The sequence below is a fragment of the Lepisma saccharinum genome, chromosome 23, assembly GCF_977018435.1.
Source record: "Lepisma saccharinum chromosome 23, izLepSacc3.1, whole genome shotgun sequence".
In the NCBI taxonomy this organism is placed as follows: domain Eukaryota; kingdom Metazoa; phylum Arthropoda; class Insecta; order Zygentoma; family Lepismatidae; genus Lepisma; species Lepisma saccharinum.
This window is the reverse complement of record NC_139251.1, coordinates 35,509,268-35,527,453: the sequence shown is the minus strand read 5'-3', so window position 1 is coordinate 35,527,453 and position 18,186 is coordinate 35,509,268. Positions and strand designations below refer to the sequence as shown.

General features: G+C 38.8%; 1 protein-coding gene across 1 annotated transcript in view; it reads right to left on the bottom strand.

Moving 5' to 3' along the window:
• The window catches only part of LOC146005389 (carboxypeptidase B-like), a 39,251-nt gene extending 22,396 nt beyond the window's left edge, over nt 1-16,855 (bottom strand). Inside the window, exons 1-2 of the mRNA XM_083144619.1 lie at nt 16,714-16,855; nt 6,605-6,814 (exon numbers count right to left, since the gene is read on the bottom strand). Of these exons, the coding sequence (XP_083000745.1) occupies nt 6,605-6,814; nt 16,714-16,790 (287 nt within the window). The 5' untranslated portion in view covers nt 16,791-16,855. The remainder of the gene's footprint in view (nt 1-6,604; nt 6,815-16,713) is intronic.
• Nucleotides 16,856-18,186: the final 1,331 nt, after the last annotated feature.

The window sequence follows — 18,186 nt, the reverse complement described above, 5'->3', positions numbered from 1 at the left end:
ATTAAATAATTTTGAATGCCTGCCGAAGTACCGCGAAAAACTGTAGAATTTAATAAATTTTCTTTTAATGAGGGATCGAACTCGACACTTGCAATAAGGAATTCCATCTAATTGTCCTTATTTAGTAGAGATGCTGCATTTTCCTCATGGCCTCGGAATGGCAGTTCTTGCTTTGTTAAATAGTAGACGGCGTTAATCAACCTCTTTAATATTTCCCTGTTCTTTTTTTACTTTTTCATTGTGTACCTCTGTTTCAGATTTTCGTTGAGTATCCAAAAGACCGTCAATTCTAGTAGGGGTGGCAACAAAACTACTAAATTTAAAGAAACTAGAAAGATGAAATTCAGGCTCACTGTGTTTCTTCACTGCAGTATTGAGATGATTCAAATCCGCATACCCTTGATAATTCCAAACACCTTTTTTAGTCGAAAGTCAGGACGGGATATTTTTTAAATCCCGACATTCGGGACGGGAAATGTTTCTGAAGCTCTTGAAAAATCGAATTCTTCACGTCATTTTCACCTTAAGTGATTGTTTTTGCATTTCTGATACAAAAACTAAGAATTTCCGATAAGTTCCAGACATTTGCAATTCTGAAAACATCGAGAATTAACAACTTTTTACAATGACCATTCGGTATTTCCCGACTGCTCGGGATCCCGAAAAAGTCGGGAAGTCATTTCCCGAAGTCGGGATCGGGACAGGAAATTTTTTTCCCGATCCCGGTGCCGACTTTTCGGGATCCCGCACTCCCCTAAGAATAATAAACATGTTCAACAGTAAAATTTATTCACCACATCACACCCGCAAAGCCAGTCTGAAATTTCATAGAGTTCTTTTCGAAAATGTCTCTCAAAACCTTTTCCAGCACCACTTTTTCCTTTAACATATGTTGACATCGTGAGATTCGGACATGGTCGACCATTGTCAATCACTTGTTTCTTCTCTGAATACGAAAGCGAAGAAAACGAATAATTTAAATAGTTTTGCACCACACTTTCACTATTCTCCATCTTAAAATAATCACATCACTTCACACCACACGTTTAAAAAATAATGCACAACAATCACGAGCAAAGCAACGCGGAACGCGGGGGTGAATGAAAGCCAAACCGTTGGGAACAAATACAACGCCTTGAGAAGCTAACCATGGTGGTGGGTGGCAGGATGCGCATGCGCGGTCATCCTATGTTTTGGCAGTGGTAAGACGTTGTATTTCCTCTCCAACGTCCTGGCAGTCTGGGACCGATCTGCCTGCCTGACAACCACTGCGCGCTGCGCCGCGTTCGTAAACTACCGGGCGCTCGAAACTGACAATTAAAGAAAAACGCTCAAAATCGTAATTTATAAAAGTACAGATACTTTCTTCTTTATTTCATTTTCCTTTGGCCGTTGACACACGACTTACACACCCAGAGAAATCGCCACTGTTTTGCATATCTTTTGTATTTGACCAAGGATGGTATCGAGGCAAGACGAGACGAGATTTGGCAACTCGGTTTCGTCTCGACTTACAATACTCCGTCTCGGGTCTAGAATATATAATACGTATAAACTTTCTATACAGAGTGTTAACTCTTTAACTTTCAGAGTGTAAAGGAGATTGAGGCACATTTGAACACCACCGATTTTATTGCCTTATTTCATAGTCAACATTGTTTTATTGCTTTCGAATAGAAAAACAACCAAAAGCAGTCTTCTAGTACATATAAACATATTTTTCACACAAAAACAAAAACTTCCATTTTAAATGCGTTAAACAAAATATCGGTAATATTTTAAATCTGCCCATGCATGGAGCACATTTGGACAGATATGGGGCACAATGTCTTGTTTTTATTAATTTTATTGGAAACGCAATGTTTAATATGTTACACGTTTGTAGCTTTCAAAATGCTACAATCGACATCGAAGCATTTCAATGCTTCAGTGCTGGTTGTCCCCCCCTGCACCGAATGGTTGTAGTTATTTCAAAATTGCATTGCTTAATTGCTTATTTCGATATTTTTAATAGCTCTCTGTAAATACAAACTTACACTGACACTCACAAAGAACATCCATGCCCACTCCGGGATTCGAACCTCTGAATCCTGACGTTGTCAGGCGCTGTGCTAACCACCACGCCACAGAGGTCAGCTTTTCTCAATGAGCGCACATACAGTTCTGTCATCTACTGCCACTGCTGTCAACTCCGCACAATTTCTACGTATTACCAGAAAATTCGCAATGTTCAAATGAGCCCCAGCATCCTCTATACCTTTTTCTCCCTGTTTGAAGCGTTTTTTCGATGCTAAGAACACTCGGAAAACGACATTTTATCAAAACTGAACAGGCTCGAATTCAGCACTAATTGATTGACCTTGCGATTACTGTAAAACAAAATATATTACTTATCTATAATAATCAGGTAGATAACCGCTTGGTATATCTGAAGAAGGCGCATATTAAAGTGAATGGTTTAGATACAGTCGCCGCCAATAGAAATGGGACACCTACTGAAATACTCCCTTCCCTGGAATGCGTTGTGTGTTGCCTAACTCCACGGGGATGACATAATTTGCCGCTGAAAAGTTGCTATTAGAATCTACTTATCGCCGCAAAGATAGACAACACACATAACGCATTGCAGGGTAGCGAGTATTTCAGGATAAAGATGACCCTTTTTTTTGCTGCTGACTGTACATTTTCCAAATACCACTCCAAAGTCGGGAACGCTGGACTTTACACCCATCAATCTCGATCTCGGTCCCACCTCGACAAGTCTCGAAATGACCCGTCGAAACATTAACGAGAACATCCCTTTCGAGACTCGTGAAGATGGTCTCAATAAGGCATCGAGCAAAAAGAAAACTCCATTGTGAAGAATTGTTTACATTATATATATATATATATATATATATATGGGAGGTTATTTCAGTCGTTCACCGCCAGCGTGTCGGCCGTTCGGCGGACTCTTCATGCAACAGGTCCCGGCAAATTGCGTTCAGGAAGTCCGTAATAGAAACCGCTTGTTTTGTAATGTTTCCACTTTTCACAATTACAGTTACAATTACAACTTAAATAAGCACGTACCTTGTCGTAAGGATGCTGGAAAAGGTGTCCTCTAAAATACAAATATTTCTGGCACTTTATTTCTGACATCTAATCTTAGATTAGTCATCGCTACTTTATCCTCAGTTGTCGCGACAGCGCCGGCAGCTTATCGGGGGTTGGGTGAGTTGTCAGCCGCGAGAAGGCGCTTCATACTGCACGTGTCGGCAGTGATGCCAACTGTAGGGACATGTCCCTAAGCATAGGGACTTTTCACTAAATTTCGCCCGCGTAGGAACGTAGGGACAGATTTTGCCAAATGAGGGAAAACGTAGGTACTTTTTTCAATCTTGGTAAATGACATTTTATGAATTAGTTTATGTGGATACTTTAGCGAAGAGGAGAAAAAAGAACTAACTAACAAATCTCCATCAGAATTTTGGAACATGTTATCGGTTACCAAAAACTTTCAAGGCAAGTTCCTTTTTGAAAACATTTCCACTCTCGCGAAAATAGTGCTAACATTGCCACATTCTAACGCAGAAACGGAAGTAATATTTTCAATGTTAAGTGATACAAAAACAGAAAAAGATAAATATAATGAAACCAGAATTGTTAAATTCTTTGCTAGTGATAAATTCTTCCCTTAAGGCACGTGAAGAAGACTGCAGGAAATACAGCATCACCAACCAACATCTATCTCTGCACAGCAGCAGCATGTATGACTTCAAATAACATAATCAACAGTAAACGACTCAACGTTATTCATTAGGGGTGTGCGGGATCCTTTACTTTAAAAAGTCGTTAATTCTCGACGTTTTCTGCCTTGTAAGTTTCTGGAACTTATCGAAAATTGTAAGTTTTTATTCTAGAAATGCAAAAACAATCACTTAAAGTGAAAATGACTTGTAAAATTCGAGATTTCCAGTGCTTCGGGAAATTTCGAACATTTCCCGTCCCGAAAATTTTCCGACTTGGTCGGGAAATTGCAAATTTTTCAGTCCCGAATGTCGGGATTTAAAAAAATTACCGTCCCGATCCCGTCCCGACCCAAAAAATTCTGTCCCGCACACCCCTATTATTCATTAAGGCAAGAATTTACAATTCCGGACCCTTCTGTAATTTCTATGCTACGTCTTATACTCACGAAATAATTATTCGTGATGATTTATCTCAAGTTAACATGTTGGGGTGAGGGGGAAAAATGTTAATTAACGTGTAGAAGTTGTAAAATAAGCATTTCAATTCTCGCAATGATTCTCCGTATACAAGTATGGTAGCCATATTTGTTGATATGAACAAATTACAATTAGTTACGCTGTCTACAGCGTTGCCACACTGTTGATTTCATACTTGGAGAGCATGGATTGTGTAAGAATAGCGGAAGAGAACAGTAAAAAAGTTGTTAATGTTATACAGATTGTTAGGTGGAGTGTGCAGGAGGGCTAATTAATAAACTTATTCATTTCAGTATATTGCCCAAAGAACGTGCTTACATGTGACAGCGACAATCACGATGTAGAAGAACTGATTTGATTACAGGTAAATTTGGCAACATTACATCAATCATAAAATTACAGGATACTAAAATGGCGTCTTCGATGATGTTAAAGTGCTACGAAAAAAATATTTTTTATCGGTTCGTAATCACAATTACCGCAAAACCATTCAGGAATAGCCCCACTGAGCATTCTCGGTAAGGTTAGGTTAAGTTAGGTTAGGCAAGGCAAACATAGTTAAAATTTGGGCTCGAAAAACGGGTAGCCCCACGAACCATTCAGGTACAAAAAAGGTAAAGTGTTCCCCTGTGCATAGCACCACGCCATGAAGGCGTATAGGGGGTGTGAGGGTAACGCCCCACACTTTCTTGATCCGGTCGTGAGTGGGGGTGATGTGATCAGCATCACGCCCCTGACCGCCTTTACCCCCCAGGGTTTCCCCCAGGTACCCATGTTATTCGACGCTGGGTAGGCGCCGGGGCCGCTTCCAGGTACGGTTAGGTTAAGTTAGGATAGGCAAATGTAAATTCGCTCCTTCATTAATTGTGGAAGCACCGAGCAGAAAGATTTGGTAAGTAAATGTGTTTATTTTATCTTCTGTTTTGCATGCTCATGAGGTGATAATTTTTTTAGTCGCTTTACTTGGCGTAGGGACATTTGGTCAGTTGTAGGGACATTTTGACTACGTCTGTAGGGACATTGCCGAAAAATGGTTAGCAACACTGTCGGCTACCAGACGTCAGTGTACGTTCATGTTCACTTCTGTTTGCGTTTATCAGTACACGTGTTGCTTATACTGTGTTATTGTAATGTGCTACTCATGGCCAGTGCTTTATTGTGTGTTAATTGTTATTCATTCATTAGTTATGTCGTTAAACAAATATAGTCTTGAACAGAGAGTTTTTATGTACGATAATTACGTGAAAACGAATTCTTGCAGAAAAGTGGTCAGGGAATTACGATAGACAGGATCTCTTGAACCTAAGAAACGTGTTGTATTGCTGTTAAAGGAGTTCATTTTCAACATCTCTTATAACACAGGAGGTTAGTGATCATCATTATTATTACTTTTAAATATCATTTTACGCTTTCGGTTTGCTTTATGCGCCGGGATGCTGTCTTCCCTTTCTGACAACTGACGATAAAGTAACGATGTCTAATCTAAGATTTTCTGTCAGAAATAAGGTGCCAGAAATATTTGTATTTGGGAGGACACCTTTTCCACACACACACAGCATCCTTGCGACAAGGTACGTGCTTATTTCAATTGTAATTGTAACTGTAATTGTGAAAAGTGGAAACATTACAAAACAAGCGGTTTCTATTACGGACTTCCTGAACGCAATTTGCCGGGACCTGTTGCATGAAGAGTCCGCCGAACGGCCGACACGCTGGCGGTGAACGACTGAAATAACCTCCCTGTATATATATATATATCGCGATTGAAGGCGAGACCAAATCTCGATACTATCATTGTTCTTAGTGTACAGTGGGATCCATGAGTATTACCGTGCAAATTGTCCATCATCATGTTCGTGCACTTTCTTTGACCCAATAAGAGCTTCAAGAATTAAAAGAAAACTCAAAACAAGCTGTTGACAACTTCTGCATCAGCATACATAAATATCCATCGCTTAAAAACACATAGAATGTGAGAGAAAAATTAATGAAAATAGTCATGGACAATTTGCATGGTAATACTCATGTGCTCTCGCCTCAATTAGTACTCCGGCAGTTTGTTTCTTTATACAGCATATTTGCAGAAGATACAATTCAATCTACAGGTGTATCAATATACGCTGTATAAAACACAACTTATTACTAACTTCGTTGACCCTGTACGTCTATAAATACAGAACGATTGATTGATTGATTGATTGATTTGCTTTATTTTACTTCGCCTTTTGTGCCACTTTTTGCTAATTTGCGAAGATGGGGATGAGTGATGATATGATGAAATTGATGAATAGACACTCACAAACATCCATGCCCAGACTAGGATTCATAGCGCGATGTGCTAACCACTCTGCCACGTGGGCCGGCCAAATACAGAACGAGAATCACAGATTACTTACTTCTGAACGTCGTCCATCATTATAGTGTACGAGATATTATGTCGATCGAGGTAATCAAGGAATTGGTCCAAGTGCTCTGGGGGTACCATAATGTCTGCCTGTCTCCCCAGGGCTGGAACAGTCCAGAAGTCAAAATCCGAATCGTAGTAGATGGACATAAGGTACTGCATTGTCGAATTGTCCCGCACTGGAACACGAATCACTTTATACCTATCACAATGAAAAAGAAAACAGGTTCATTACATATTGAAATAATTAACATCACAATCTACATACATTTTTCTGGTAAACATTCTACCGATCTTATATTAAAATTGGGCATGTTTGAAGAATAAGAATGATTAATTAAGCTCCTTAATTAATATGTGTAACCAGGTAGCTGCAATGAGTTTTGTTTTGAAAAATGAAATTGTGTACATGTAAAAAATCAAATTACCCTTAGATTTATTTTTTAAAAATAAACTAGCAATCCAAACTGCTTATCTTTTAGTTAAAGAATAGAAACGGTATTATAGTTATAAAGGAGCATGCGTTTTGAAGTTAGGACTTCCTTAGTTTCTGTGTGGTATGTACAGTCACGGACACTGCCGGATTGTAACGATTCCATTGAAAGTCAATGTATTCATTACAAGCCAGCAGTGTCCGTGACTGTACAAAGAGAAAAACCGTGGTGATGTACAGTCACGAACACTGCCGGCTTGTAACGATTCCATTGAAAGTCAATGTATTCATTACAAGCCGGCAGTGTCCGTGACTGTACAACATGCGTGGTAATATGTATGTATCCTACTGTACCTACATCCCGGTTCGCTTATTCCGCGGTCGTACGGTAGATGGTGGCTGCCTTTTTGACGGAACATTTTTGATAATACATACTAAATTAAAAATTATCTGCCAGATTATGCAAATATTCGTGCCGTATTGCAATAATTCCCCATTGATTTAACAATATTGGATTCAGGAACCAAAAAATCAATCAACTGTCACGCATCAATTTTTTATTAGTTCGGTGGGAACTTCACCATTGCATGTCTGACAATTGTGGATCGAAATATGAAGCAAAAGCTCGTCTACGTTTACATGGTAACGTCAGCACCCTGTAATCAATGGGTCCCTGTTTCGATCTAGGATTTTACGCCCAGGATTTCAAGATGTACAACTTTATAACAAATTGCCAGAGGAATTGAAGAATCATAATCCAACTAAATTTAAAATGACAGTAAAGAGCTTGCTAATGAAGTATTTGTTTTATAGCACCGAGGAGTACTTAGATCATATTTTTCATTAATAGACATAACCTGGATTTTTCTTCTATTTTTTATGTTATTTTATACTCTTTTATATTTTTTAACATGCATAAGTATGTGTTTATTCTTTTGTACTCAAAATTATGCCTGTAATTGACCTACCCCTTATCATAGTGATATTTGTACTTATATGATCAAGTGGATGGAAATAAATCTTATCTTATCTTATCTTATCCTGTGGAGGCACATAGTTGTTCCGATCTCACGAAAAATTCAAGGTGCAGTCCCGATTGGTAGACTTAAAAACTCAAAATCTCAAATATGCATTCATTTTTTCTAATTACTCGGAACCACTGTACGCAGAAGGGGGGGCTGTTGGGGCTAGAGCCCCCTCCGAAATTGTGAAAAATTCAACATTTTCAAATAAAAGCAGTGAATAACTCGTGAAACCCCAAAGTGGTAAATGCAATACAAAATTACCCCCGATTGCCATTTTTGAGAGTGGAGACATATAAATACACGAAATATCTTACTGTGTATTCTGCCCCCACAGAAAGCATCCATCTATACAATTCCAACAACCCCCTCCGGAAAGAAAATCCTACATACGCCCACTGCTCGCAACGAATATTGTCGATGATCACTGTTGGCATTGCCTGATATTCAAGAAAGCACAGATTATATGAACTGGACTGATCTACGGACGTTCTAAAGTAATAATCTAATACTTTACTTTCTATTAAAATCCACAATGCTTAATGAAAATCCATGAAAAGTCTTACCCATCGAAACACATGAATGTTTTAAATATCAGTTATTTTCATACCACGGTTAATATTTTATTAGATCTAGAAGGCGAAAGACGGGAAAATTCTGGTAGAGAGAGGAGAGACAGGAAGAAAATGTTTGGTAGAGAGAGAGAGAGAACAAAAGACTAGTAGAAGGAGAAAGAAAGAAAAGGAATGGTAGAAAAAGAGAGAGAAAAGAGAGAAAAAGAACTGGTACAAAGAGAGAGAAAGGGAGAAAGGACTTGTAGAAAGAGGAAGAGAAATAAAATGTATGACTGATCGAAAGGGAGAAAGAGAAAGAAAAGAACTAGTAGAAAGAGAGAGAAAGGAAAAGACAGAGAGAGAGAGAGAGAGAGATAAATGAACTTGTAGAAAGAGAGATAGCGAGAGAAAAGGACTGATACAGTGAAAGAAAGAAAGAAAAAGACTGGGAAGATGGATAAAGGCAAATGGAGAAAAAGATGAGAAAGCAAACGGCAAACAGAGAGATAAACCAGAAAAGAGTAAGAAGGAGAAAGCTCAAGGAGACGAAGAGAAGAAGAGGGAGAAAAATACGAAGAAGGAGAAACGAAAGAGGTTAACAAAAGGAAGGAAAGCGAGAGAAAATATCAATGGAAGACGAAAAGAACATCAAGATAAAGGAGAGCAAGACAGAAAGAATCTCAGCAGCTTTCTTTATCCACCCCCCCCCCCCCCAAGAAAATCTTCTGTCAACGCCACTCATAGGAAGAGACGCTCGTGATAGCTTCTGCACCTAAGCAGCATTAAACAAAGGAAGTGGCTTCTTTCCGGTCCGCGTCCGTAAAACAACAGAATGCTGAGTGTCCTACTATTTACTTAGTTCCGTGTTTTCTACACACACTGCTATCGTTCTACGAAATGTGTCTGAAGAATGATTATATCATCACAGGCCATTTATGGGAAAGAGTTTTACGACAGCACTATAGTTTTTTTTTAAAATTCCTCTTGCTATTTACAGAGACATAATGAGGCTTAAGAGGGCGTAGGCTGTACAAGTTTCCTCCTACGACAATGTTACTGAAAGTGTCTCTACTGTCTAGCTTTTCCAGCGCTCAATGGAGTAGCATGCATGCATAAGCGAATCTAGGATCAAGGGCGTATTTTGAGGGGAGATCCATGGGGTCCGGACCCCTTCCAAAAAACTTACCAAGTACTAAAATAGTGAATATATATATTTGTTTAGCACTTGTAAGATAAGCGGTGGTTGTTTATTTCCTGTGAACTTGGAAGACAAGGATTGTTATAATCAGTGGCGGCCGGCGGCAAGTATGATGGCTAGTGCTAACGTGATCAAGAAATCGAAAAAAAAAAAACTTCCGCAATGCTCCCGCTCCCTCCTTGAGGTTGCCCCACTGGCCAAGATGTTTATCCTCGTTTGGTAACGTGGAAAACAGTATGGGTTTAAGTAATAACACACTAATACGATTCATCTTCACTCACTAACCTATCTTTATACACTACAGGACACTTCACTAAAAACACAATTACAAGAGGAAGGGAAAACAAATCTTCTCACCTTCTCCTCCCCCATGCACACGTATTCCAACTGGATGTTGAAAATATTCTAGACATTTGATGTAAAAAGAAATTGTCGAAATGCCAAAGAAAACTCGCATCACCATAGGATTTTTTACTTTTATATTTTTAAAAAGTCTGGATGGCCCTCTAGGCGCGTCTATCTATTATCAAAATGTTCATTTAACTTTGGAAAAATACTAGGTTCGTTTCTCCAAAAATTGGCAGAAAAGTAGATAGTACCTATTTCAAGAATTACTTCTCCAACGGGTCTTACAAATCCGTCGTATTTAGCGACTTATCTCTGAAGATTACAACTGTGTCAACACTGCGAAAGTTCCCTCGCTGTGCCAAAGCGAAAACGGGCACGGCTGGTGTCTTATGGGCTAACCCCATTGGCTAACACCACCCCCTGCCACCTTCTTCCCGGCTCATGGTGGAAATGTTACTCGCTGAGACTTCTCACGTGTTTCAACTTGGTTAGGCCAGCTCTTGGGTGGCGCGGAACGATGCCTCGCCGAGGGTACGAAACAGCTGACGATGCAGTGAGGAGGTTGGGCGGTTCATATCTAGTCTGTGGTTGGGGTGGTCGTCACGTCAGCTTGACCGATTGCAAGATTCGAATCTCCTTGTCTGTAAACTATCAATGTATTATTTTAACAATGCTTGGGGTAAGTATGCATTTCTTCTGAGGGTAGTACCATGGAGAATGTGCACCAGTTACAATAAATTGCTAATCAAGAATAACACCATTGACATCTTTTCTATGAACCTAAGGGACCTCAGTAAAGCCACTATTAACACAATAACCTAAGCTTAAACACATAATTTCCTAATGAAATAATATGTGATCAAGTGTGTGTGTGTATATATATATATAGGAAATAATTTTAATGTATTTTATGTAGGTGTGTGTGTGTGTATATATATATATATATATATATATATATATATATATATATATATTACAGAAATATATGTAATTGTATTCACTATGTATCCTTCACATGGGCTCTGTAATTAGGTATGTACCTGTTGAGTTCGATAAATAAATAAATAAATAAATAAATAAATAAGTACACAGACTCCTCTCAGGTACAGGGATAGTGTTAGGCAAAGACAATACTTCACAGCACAGAGTAATAAAACCACATTATTGCAGTAGACAAAACGAAAGGATTTATTATTTATTTATTGCAATTATATTATAACGCAAACAGGCTTAGTACGAAGGTGAGGATTTCGCTTTGACGATGTCTTGACTGAACTAAGACGCATAAACTCAATGCGTGGCTATCGGCATGTTTATGGTCACATAGGTTTAGCTTGCGCCCCGAACTACCACACCAAGAGATATGCAATAATAACTGAGCCAATGTTTGCTCTTTAGCCTTTTATTCCAAATTAATCCTTAGACTAACTTTATTTCTTAACGTAGAATGGTGCAGTATTGTGCATAGCATCAATGCATGGCCATCGGCATATCTATGGTCACATAGGCTTAGCTTGCAGCCCGAACTACCATACCAAGATGTATGCACAATTCTGCAACCATTCTACGTTAAGAAATAAAGTTAGCTTAAGGATTAATTTAGTATAAAAGGCTAAAGAGCAAACATTGGCTCAGTTATTATTGCATATCTCTTGGTGTGGTAGTTCGGGGCGCAAGCTAAACCTATGTGACCATAGGCATGCCGATAGCCACGCATTGAGTTTATGCGTCTTAGTTGAGTCAAGACATCGTCAAAGCGAAATCCTCACCTTCGTACTAAGCCTGTCTACGTTATAATTCGCGATTAAAATTAACAGATATGCCATCTGGTGGGATTTTCAGGAAGTACTCTAAGTAGGATACGTTTTGTTGAAGTCGTTTAAAGCATGGGGAATATGCGAGAGAGTAAGGTCTACTGTTCAGGTTTTTTTTTTTTTGCTCTAAATAGTTTTATGGGTCAGAACAAATTAAAAGTTGTAATGTGTTTCCATCCCGTGGAATCAACAAAATGAAATTTGTTAATAAATCAGGGAAAACGTAATTGACAGAAGATTGGTATGGGGGATATAACACTGTAATTCGGCAAGGAAATTACGAAGAATGCACGAGTCTGCTTACTTTATTTTTCGAGAGATAAATATATATTACCATGAAAGTAAAGTTTTAAATTGTACTTTATAAATAAAGCTTTTTTTTCGAGAAATCATGAACCGTCTTACCCAATGCGTCCATGTATTACCGGTATTACGTATGTGTGAAATTTGGTGCAAGTGCAAGTCGATTAAGAGAGAAGATGAAAATAGTTTGAGAATGAATTAATGTCAAATATAACCAGAAAAGAAAGTGGATATGCTAATGTTACTGTTTCATTCAGTACGATGTCCTTTTTCAGTGAGTATAGCCTGGTCATGAAATCGTGAATATTATTATTAAACCAGTATTTCTCTTTCGAGAAAGAACTGCAACGATATGTTCGCAATTTTCTCCAGTCCCAGCTTTTCAAGTATAGGTCAATTTCAATTCCTTTAAAAGTATTTTCAAATAATTTCCGAGAACCCCAGTTACAACATGACGTGCAGATGATACAGTACTGCTTTGGACAACCAGTGCGTATACATTAGTTTCGTCTGCATTTTCCGTGTTATGTTTGCCTATCATAATTAAATGCTTCGTTCTCAGTACAGTTTCAAGTTTGTTAGAGTACCAGGAATTCACATCGCATTCGCAATATTTAAGAATAATGCGTAATTTAAACGTTTTCAACCATACCAGTCATGACAACACGCTGCTATTTTGTACTAGTGCTGAATGTAAAGAAAGATTTATCCTACTTAGAGCGGCCATATTGGAAGCGACACTAGCGCTCAGGTGGTAATTTTAATCGCGAATATAATTGCAATAAATAAATAATAAATCCTTTCGTTTTGTCTACTGCAATAATGTGGTTTTATTACTCTGTGCTGTGAAGTATTGTCTTTGCCTAACACTATCCCTGTACCTGAGAGGAGTCTGTGTACTTCACCGAGTATCATCGTTCACCGCTGAATATTACTGAGTTATTATTAATAAGTATAATATAACGTCATAATAACAAATATTATACAATAATCTAACAATAATAATAATACGCCTAATAAAACTTAGAACGTATCACATATAAGATATAACACATTTTTCGACATGTGATATGTAATATTAACATCAGAACAAGCGTTATAAGGGTTTATTTTACATACAATTTGTAGGCAGATAAACAAATCGAGACTGGACTTTGAAAGTGGAATCCGAACCACTGTGCGATGTACCTCCACCAGGAAATGATTCCAAAAATCTTTCGATTTTGATTACAAGGGGAAAGCATTAGTAGATTTTTGTGAAATAATAGTAGTTCTACGTCATTGGTATTAACAATGATTACAGAAGGTGATATTTTGATGATTTATTTCCTCAAGGCAAAATTTGACCTAGTAGAGACTGGATTTGTGTCCAGCAGTGCCTTGTAATCAATAAGTGCCGGGTTCGATTTATTTAAGTGCCCACTAAATATATTCCTTTTTAATGTATTTGTTCTAAACTTTGTTTTACATTTTTACTATCTGGAAAGAGATTGCTCTAATACTTTTCTTCGTTGTAACATAATATCAATAATTTTTAAAATATTTAGTCATACATTTCGGGGAGCGCAAGTCCCCGTGCCCCTCCCACTAAATCCACCAATGCATACATGCCAGCATAACCTAAGATGATCAGCTTTTTAGAGGAACAACGCGAATGTATTGAATGCAACTTGTTACCAATAATGGATAGCAGAGGCGTCTCGTGAACGCATGCGGTGCATGCTGCGCATGTGTCAATTGTGGGGAAAAGGACAGCTTGCTCTGCGACGACATTAATGAGCATTTCTACATTCTAATTTCTTCATTATAGGAGAAGTATTTATTTTACACTAGAGCGCTGAACTTAGCTTATATTACATTTCTTGGTTCTGAAGTGACGCATGCGTCAATTGTGGGAAAAGAATTATTACTTTCTTTCACTTCAGATCCTAGAAATGTAATATAAGCTTAGTTCTCCTATATGAAGAAATTAGAATGTAGAAATGCTCATTAATGTCGTCGCAGAGCAAGCTGTCCTTTTTCCCACAATTGACGCATGCGCAGCACGCACGCATGTGTTCACGAGACGCCTCTGATGGATAGCATTGTCAAAGCTTGTTAAAGATGATGTAATGCTATTATAAATTATCTGTAAGTTGCCTCTGGCAATATTTCCACTTTACAATTACGTTGAACCTACAGTCGGGCAGTATTAACTTGAGACAAATGGCTGCCGGCGCCGCTGCAGGAGTACCAACCTACAGCGAACGCTTGACTCTCGCGAATCACGGACAATGAGCTAACGGGAGATGGGAGATTTGAAAAATTGTACATTGTGTAACGGAAAGATCACTGTATTGAGAGGACATGCTAAGAAAATCATAAGCATTATAAGTATTCTGTCTTACACAATAAATGGATAAACAGTTTATTCTTTACCTTAATCCGTAATTTGAAAACACCGAGGCTCTATGCACTGCCGCTTCGCTTGCTTCACCAGTCACTTTCAACAGTTGGTAACATTTCGCGCGCCCGAACATTAGAGTTTCAGTTGGCCCGTTACAGCGGGAAGTCCCCGGTTCTAGCCAATTCGAGCGCAGTTGCATCACTCACAGAGCGACCATTTCTCTCAAGTTAATTCTGCCGGACTGTAGTAATCAATGACCTATCTTGCTGCACCTTCCAGTACATCATCAAGAACTTTTAAAGCAAATTTACCAACAAGTCTTAGCAAGAGCTAAAATCAGTGTTGCAGGAAGACTGATTTTTGTTGTGAGGTGAATTACCATGATAACAAAACTGTTAAAAGGATAGTCCAAGGGTTCAAATTTTATGAATCCCTTCCTACAGACCTCTAATCTAATATCAATTTTATTTGTCACGTCATCATTGCGTAAGCGTACGTAAAAGCAATTTATCATCAATAATTCTGAAGATGATGGTTTAAAATCTGCATTCGAATTTGAGTAGCATTCATGTCAGCTGCATCGTGAACGAGTGAAAAATTACATAAAGTTGTCATTTTCCTGGTTTAGCTTATATTATATGATTTTGCAACTTGGCACCGAGCTGATCAGGTCTTTATGTCGAGAATTATCGACCAAGAATTCTAAAAGTATTCAAAATTATTTTTAAAGTGGGTTCTCTTATGCCTAACTTTTCACAAACAAAGTTCTTGTTTTCAGCATTAACGTGTAGTTAATTGATAACGCTACTTAACTCCGATCTCTTTGCTTTTGTCACAAGTCTTGTTTCAGTGTCTTCTGAGATTTGGAACTAGTTGGCATTTACTTATGAACAAAAATTCGTTCGCTGGGAACACTATCACGCCCAAAAGTTCATAAAAAGAACAAAAGAAGGTGTTCATTCTGGTTTAACTTCCATCGTCTTCATTCTCATGACTTGACCTTGTCCCGTTCCGCTCAAACTCGACCTTAAGCGCTCACAAACCCACGTCGTAGCCTCTCCCTCACTCTCACTGTTCAAATTCGCCCTTCCTCTCACCATGTCGAGACGTTGCTTCCGTTTTCACCAAGGGCGTACCTAACGAATGGGCTGGAGTGACTGCAGCCCCCAAATCCATGAACATTTCTTTAAATTGGAATGTTGCATACATTATATTTAAAATAGTACACATATCTTGGAAAATAAGATATTGCGCAACAGAAACATTTTGGTTGGAGTCAATAGTCTACATTTTTTGTGAAAAGTGCTTTTACTCTTACGCTATCACAGCGTGAGAGAGAGAGAGAGAGAGAGAGAGCGAGCATATGGACTCCAGGTAACCAAAAGTCAACAAAGGATTATCACTTAATCCGGGCATTATGCCAGTAGGGATCATACCAGAACAGGCAGGGGTTGGTACAAAATTACAGTTCCTCCCACCCAACATACAAGAGCCTCCCCGATAGCGCAGTGGTAGCGTCGTCGCCTTGTAATCAAGGGGTCCCGGGTTCGATACCCAGTGGAGGCACATAGTGGTTCGGATCCTACTTTAAACTGTAGGTCCAGTCCCGATTAGCCTTACTATGCATAAAGTGGATTTAAAACACCAACTCAATCTATCAAACCAACATACAAGAATCACACACACCGTTGAAACTTTTACAAGCGCTTTCTGTACGATATAATGAAGCCCCAGGTTCAGTTCTTCCAAAATAAATCCTGGGTACGCTATTGGCCCTCACCATCACGTCTTCCGGAAGTCGCGAGTTAACGTCATGAGTAGTCGTCGCCCTTCGAAAACTCATCACATGATCGAGGCAATGGGGAACGGATACCTAAAATGACCATCATAGCTATTCTGAAACACGCCACTGTGGCTAATGCGCAAACATTGCATTGCATTAACATGTGCCACGGTAAAGTTTATAAACAAACATTTTAACTTCAAAACATACCAACCCTAAACCTTCAGCATGCTTTCTACAAATAACAATAAGAATCTTACCCTTCATACGACTTGTACTCAGCCAGTATGGGAAAGAAGAAAATTGTAAGGATCTTAAAAAACAACAGTGAATCCATGACAAGTCACACCGCACAACCACAACGTTACTCTTCCATACACAGCTGGAGATCACTGTCGTGGAAGCCGGTAACACAGTGACACAAAAAAGAAAGAAAACGAGAATTACCGTGTCTTTATTAGGTCACTTTCGAAAGCTTCCTTCGCATCGTGGGACCACAACCTTAGCAGTCAATTGTTTGGTTTTCCCACCGCAGGCTGAACAATTGCATTGCATTTACCGAGTAGACGATTTAAAGAACCACAATTAAGAGGGCATGTTCGGAGGAAGTCAGATTACGCGATATCCTCCCACATTGTGCTTTTTTTCCCTCTCGATCTTCGTTTGTTTTGATTTCGAAGTCTTTTGCCCTTGCACACAAGATGGCCGAGACTGTCTTGTTATGTATTCTAAGCCTGAGCTGATTTTATCGGGAGCTTCCTTCAGCTGTAGTAACATGTTGCTTTCTACAGGCGTATGCTTCGGGGGAGGAAACGAGAACTTTCTTCTTCTCTCAACCACTTTCATCGTTTGGAGTCTGCTTCCAGGCATGCAATTCGCACGATGCATTGAAATGCACAAGCAGTGTGAATTAAACTCTGCTTTGGAGACGCACACCATCGTTAGTTGGATTTAGGTGTGAGAAGTAAACAATCATATATTTCAAGGAAAATCTCCTCCCTTTTTTGAGAAGGAGCATAAATGAACATTGTTGTCCTAAACAAAAACTAGACGAAACAATATGAGCTCTATTATATACATGTATTTTAAAACGGCCTCCCTGATGGAGTATAGTGGTAACATCGTCGCCTTATAATCAAGGGATCCCGAGTTCGATACCCGGTGGAGGTACAATGGGATCCATGAGTATTACCCTGCAAATTGTCCATGACTATTTTCATTAATTTTTCTCTTACATCCTATGCGTTTTTAAGCGATGGATTTTTATGTATGCTGGTGAAGAAGTTGTCAACAACTTGTTTTGAGTTTTCTTTTAATTTTTGAAGTTGTTGTTGGGTCAAATAAAGTGCACGAACATGGTGATGGCCAATTTGCAAGGTAATACTCATGGATCCCACTGTACATAGCACAGTGGTTCGTGTCCCACTTTAAACCGTAGGCCCAGTCTCGATTACCCTATATGTGCATACAGTGGTCTTAAAAACCCAACTCAAACAAACAAACAAATGTATTTTAAAGAATCGCTTTATAGCTTTCATGCAAGTTTTGGCTATTCGTGGCAAATTAAGTATGAGTGATGATTCAAAGAAATTGATGAAGACACACTAAGGACTATAGCCTATATATCCACTTTAAAGTTGGGACTAGAGTCCAATAATTTTCTTAGGTTATGTGTGCATCAATTAGCATACTTGTCAACTAAGGCAGAATTTTAACGATATAGACGAAATGTA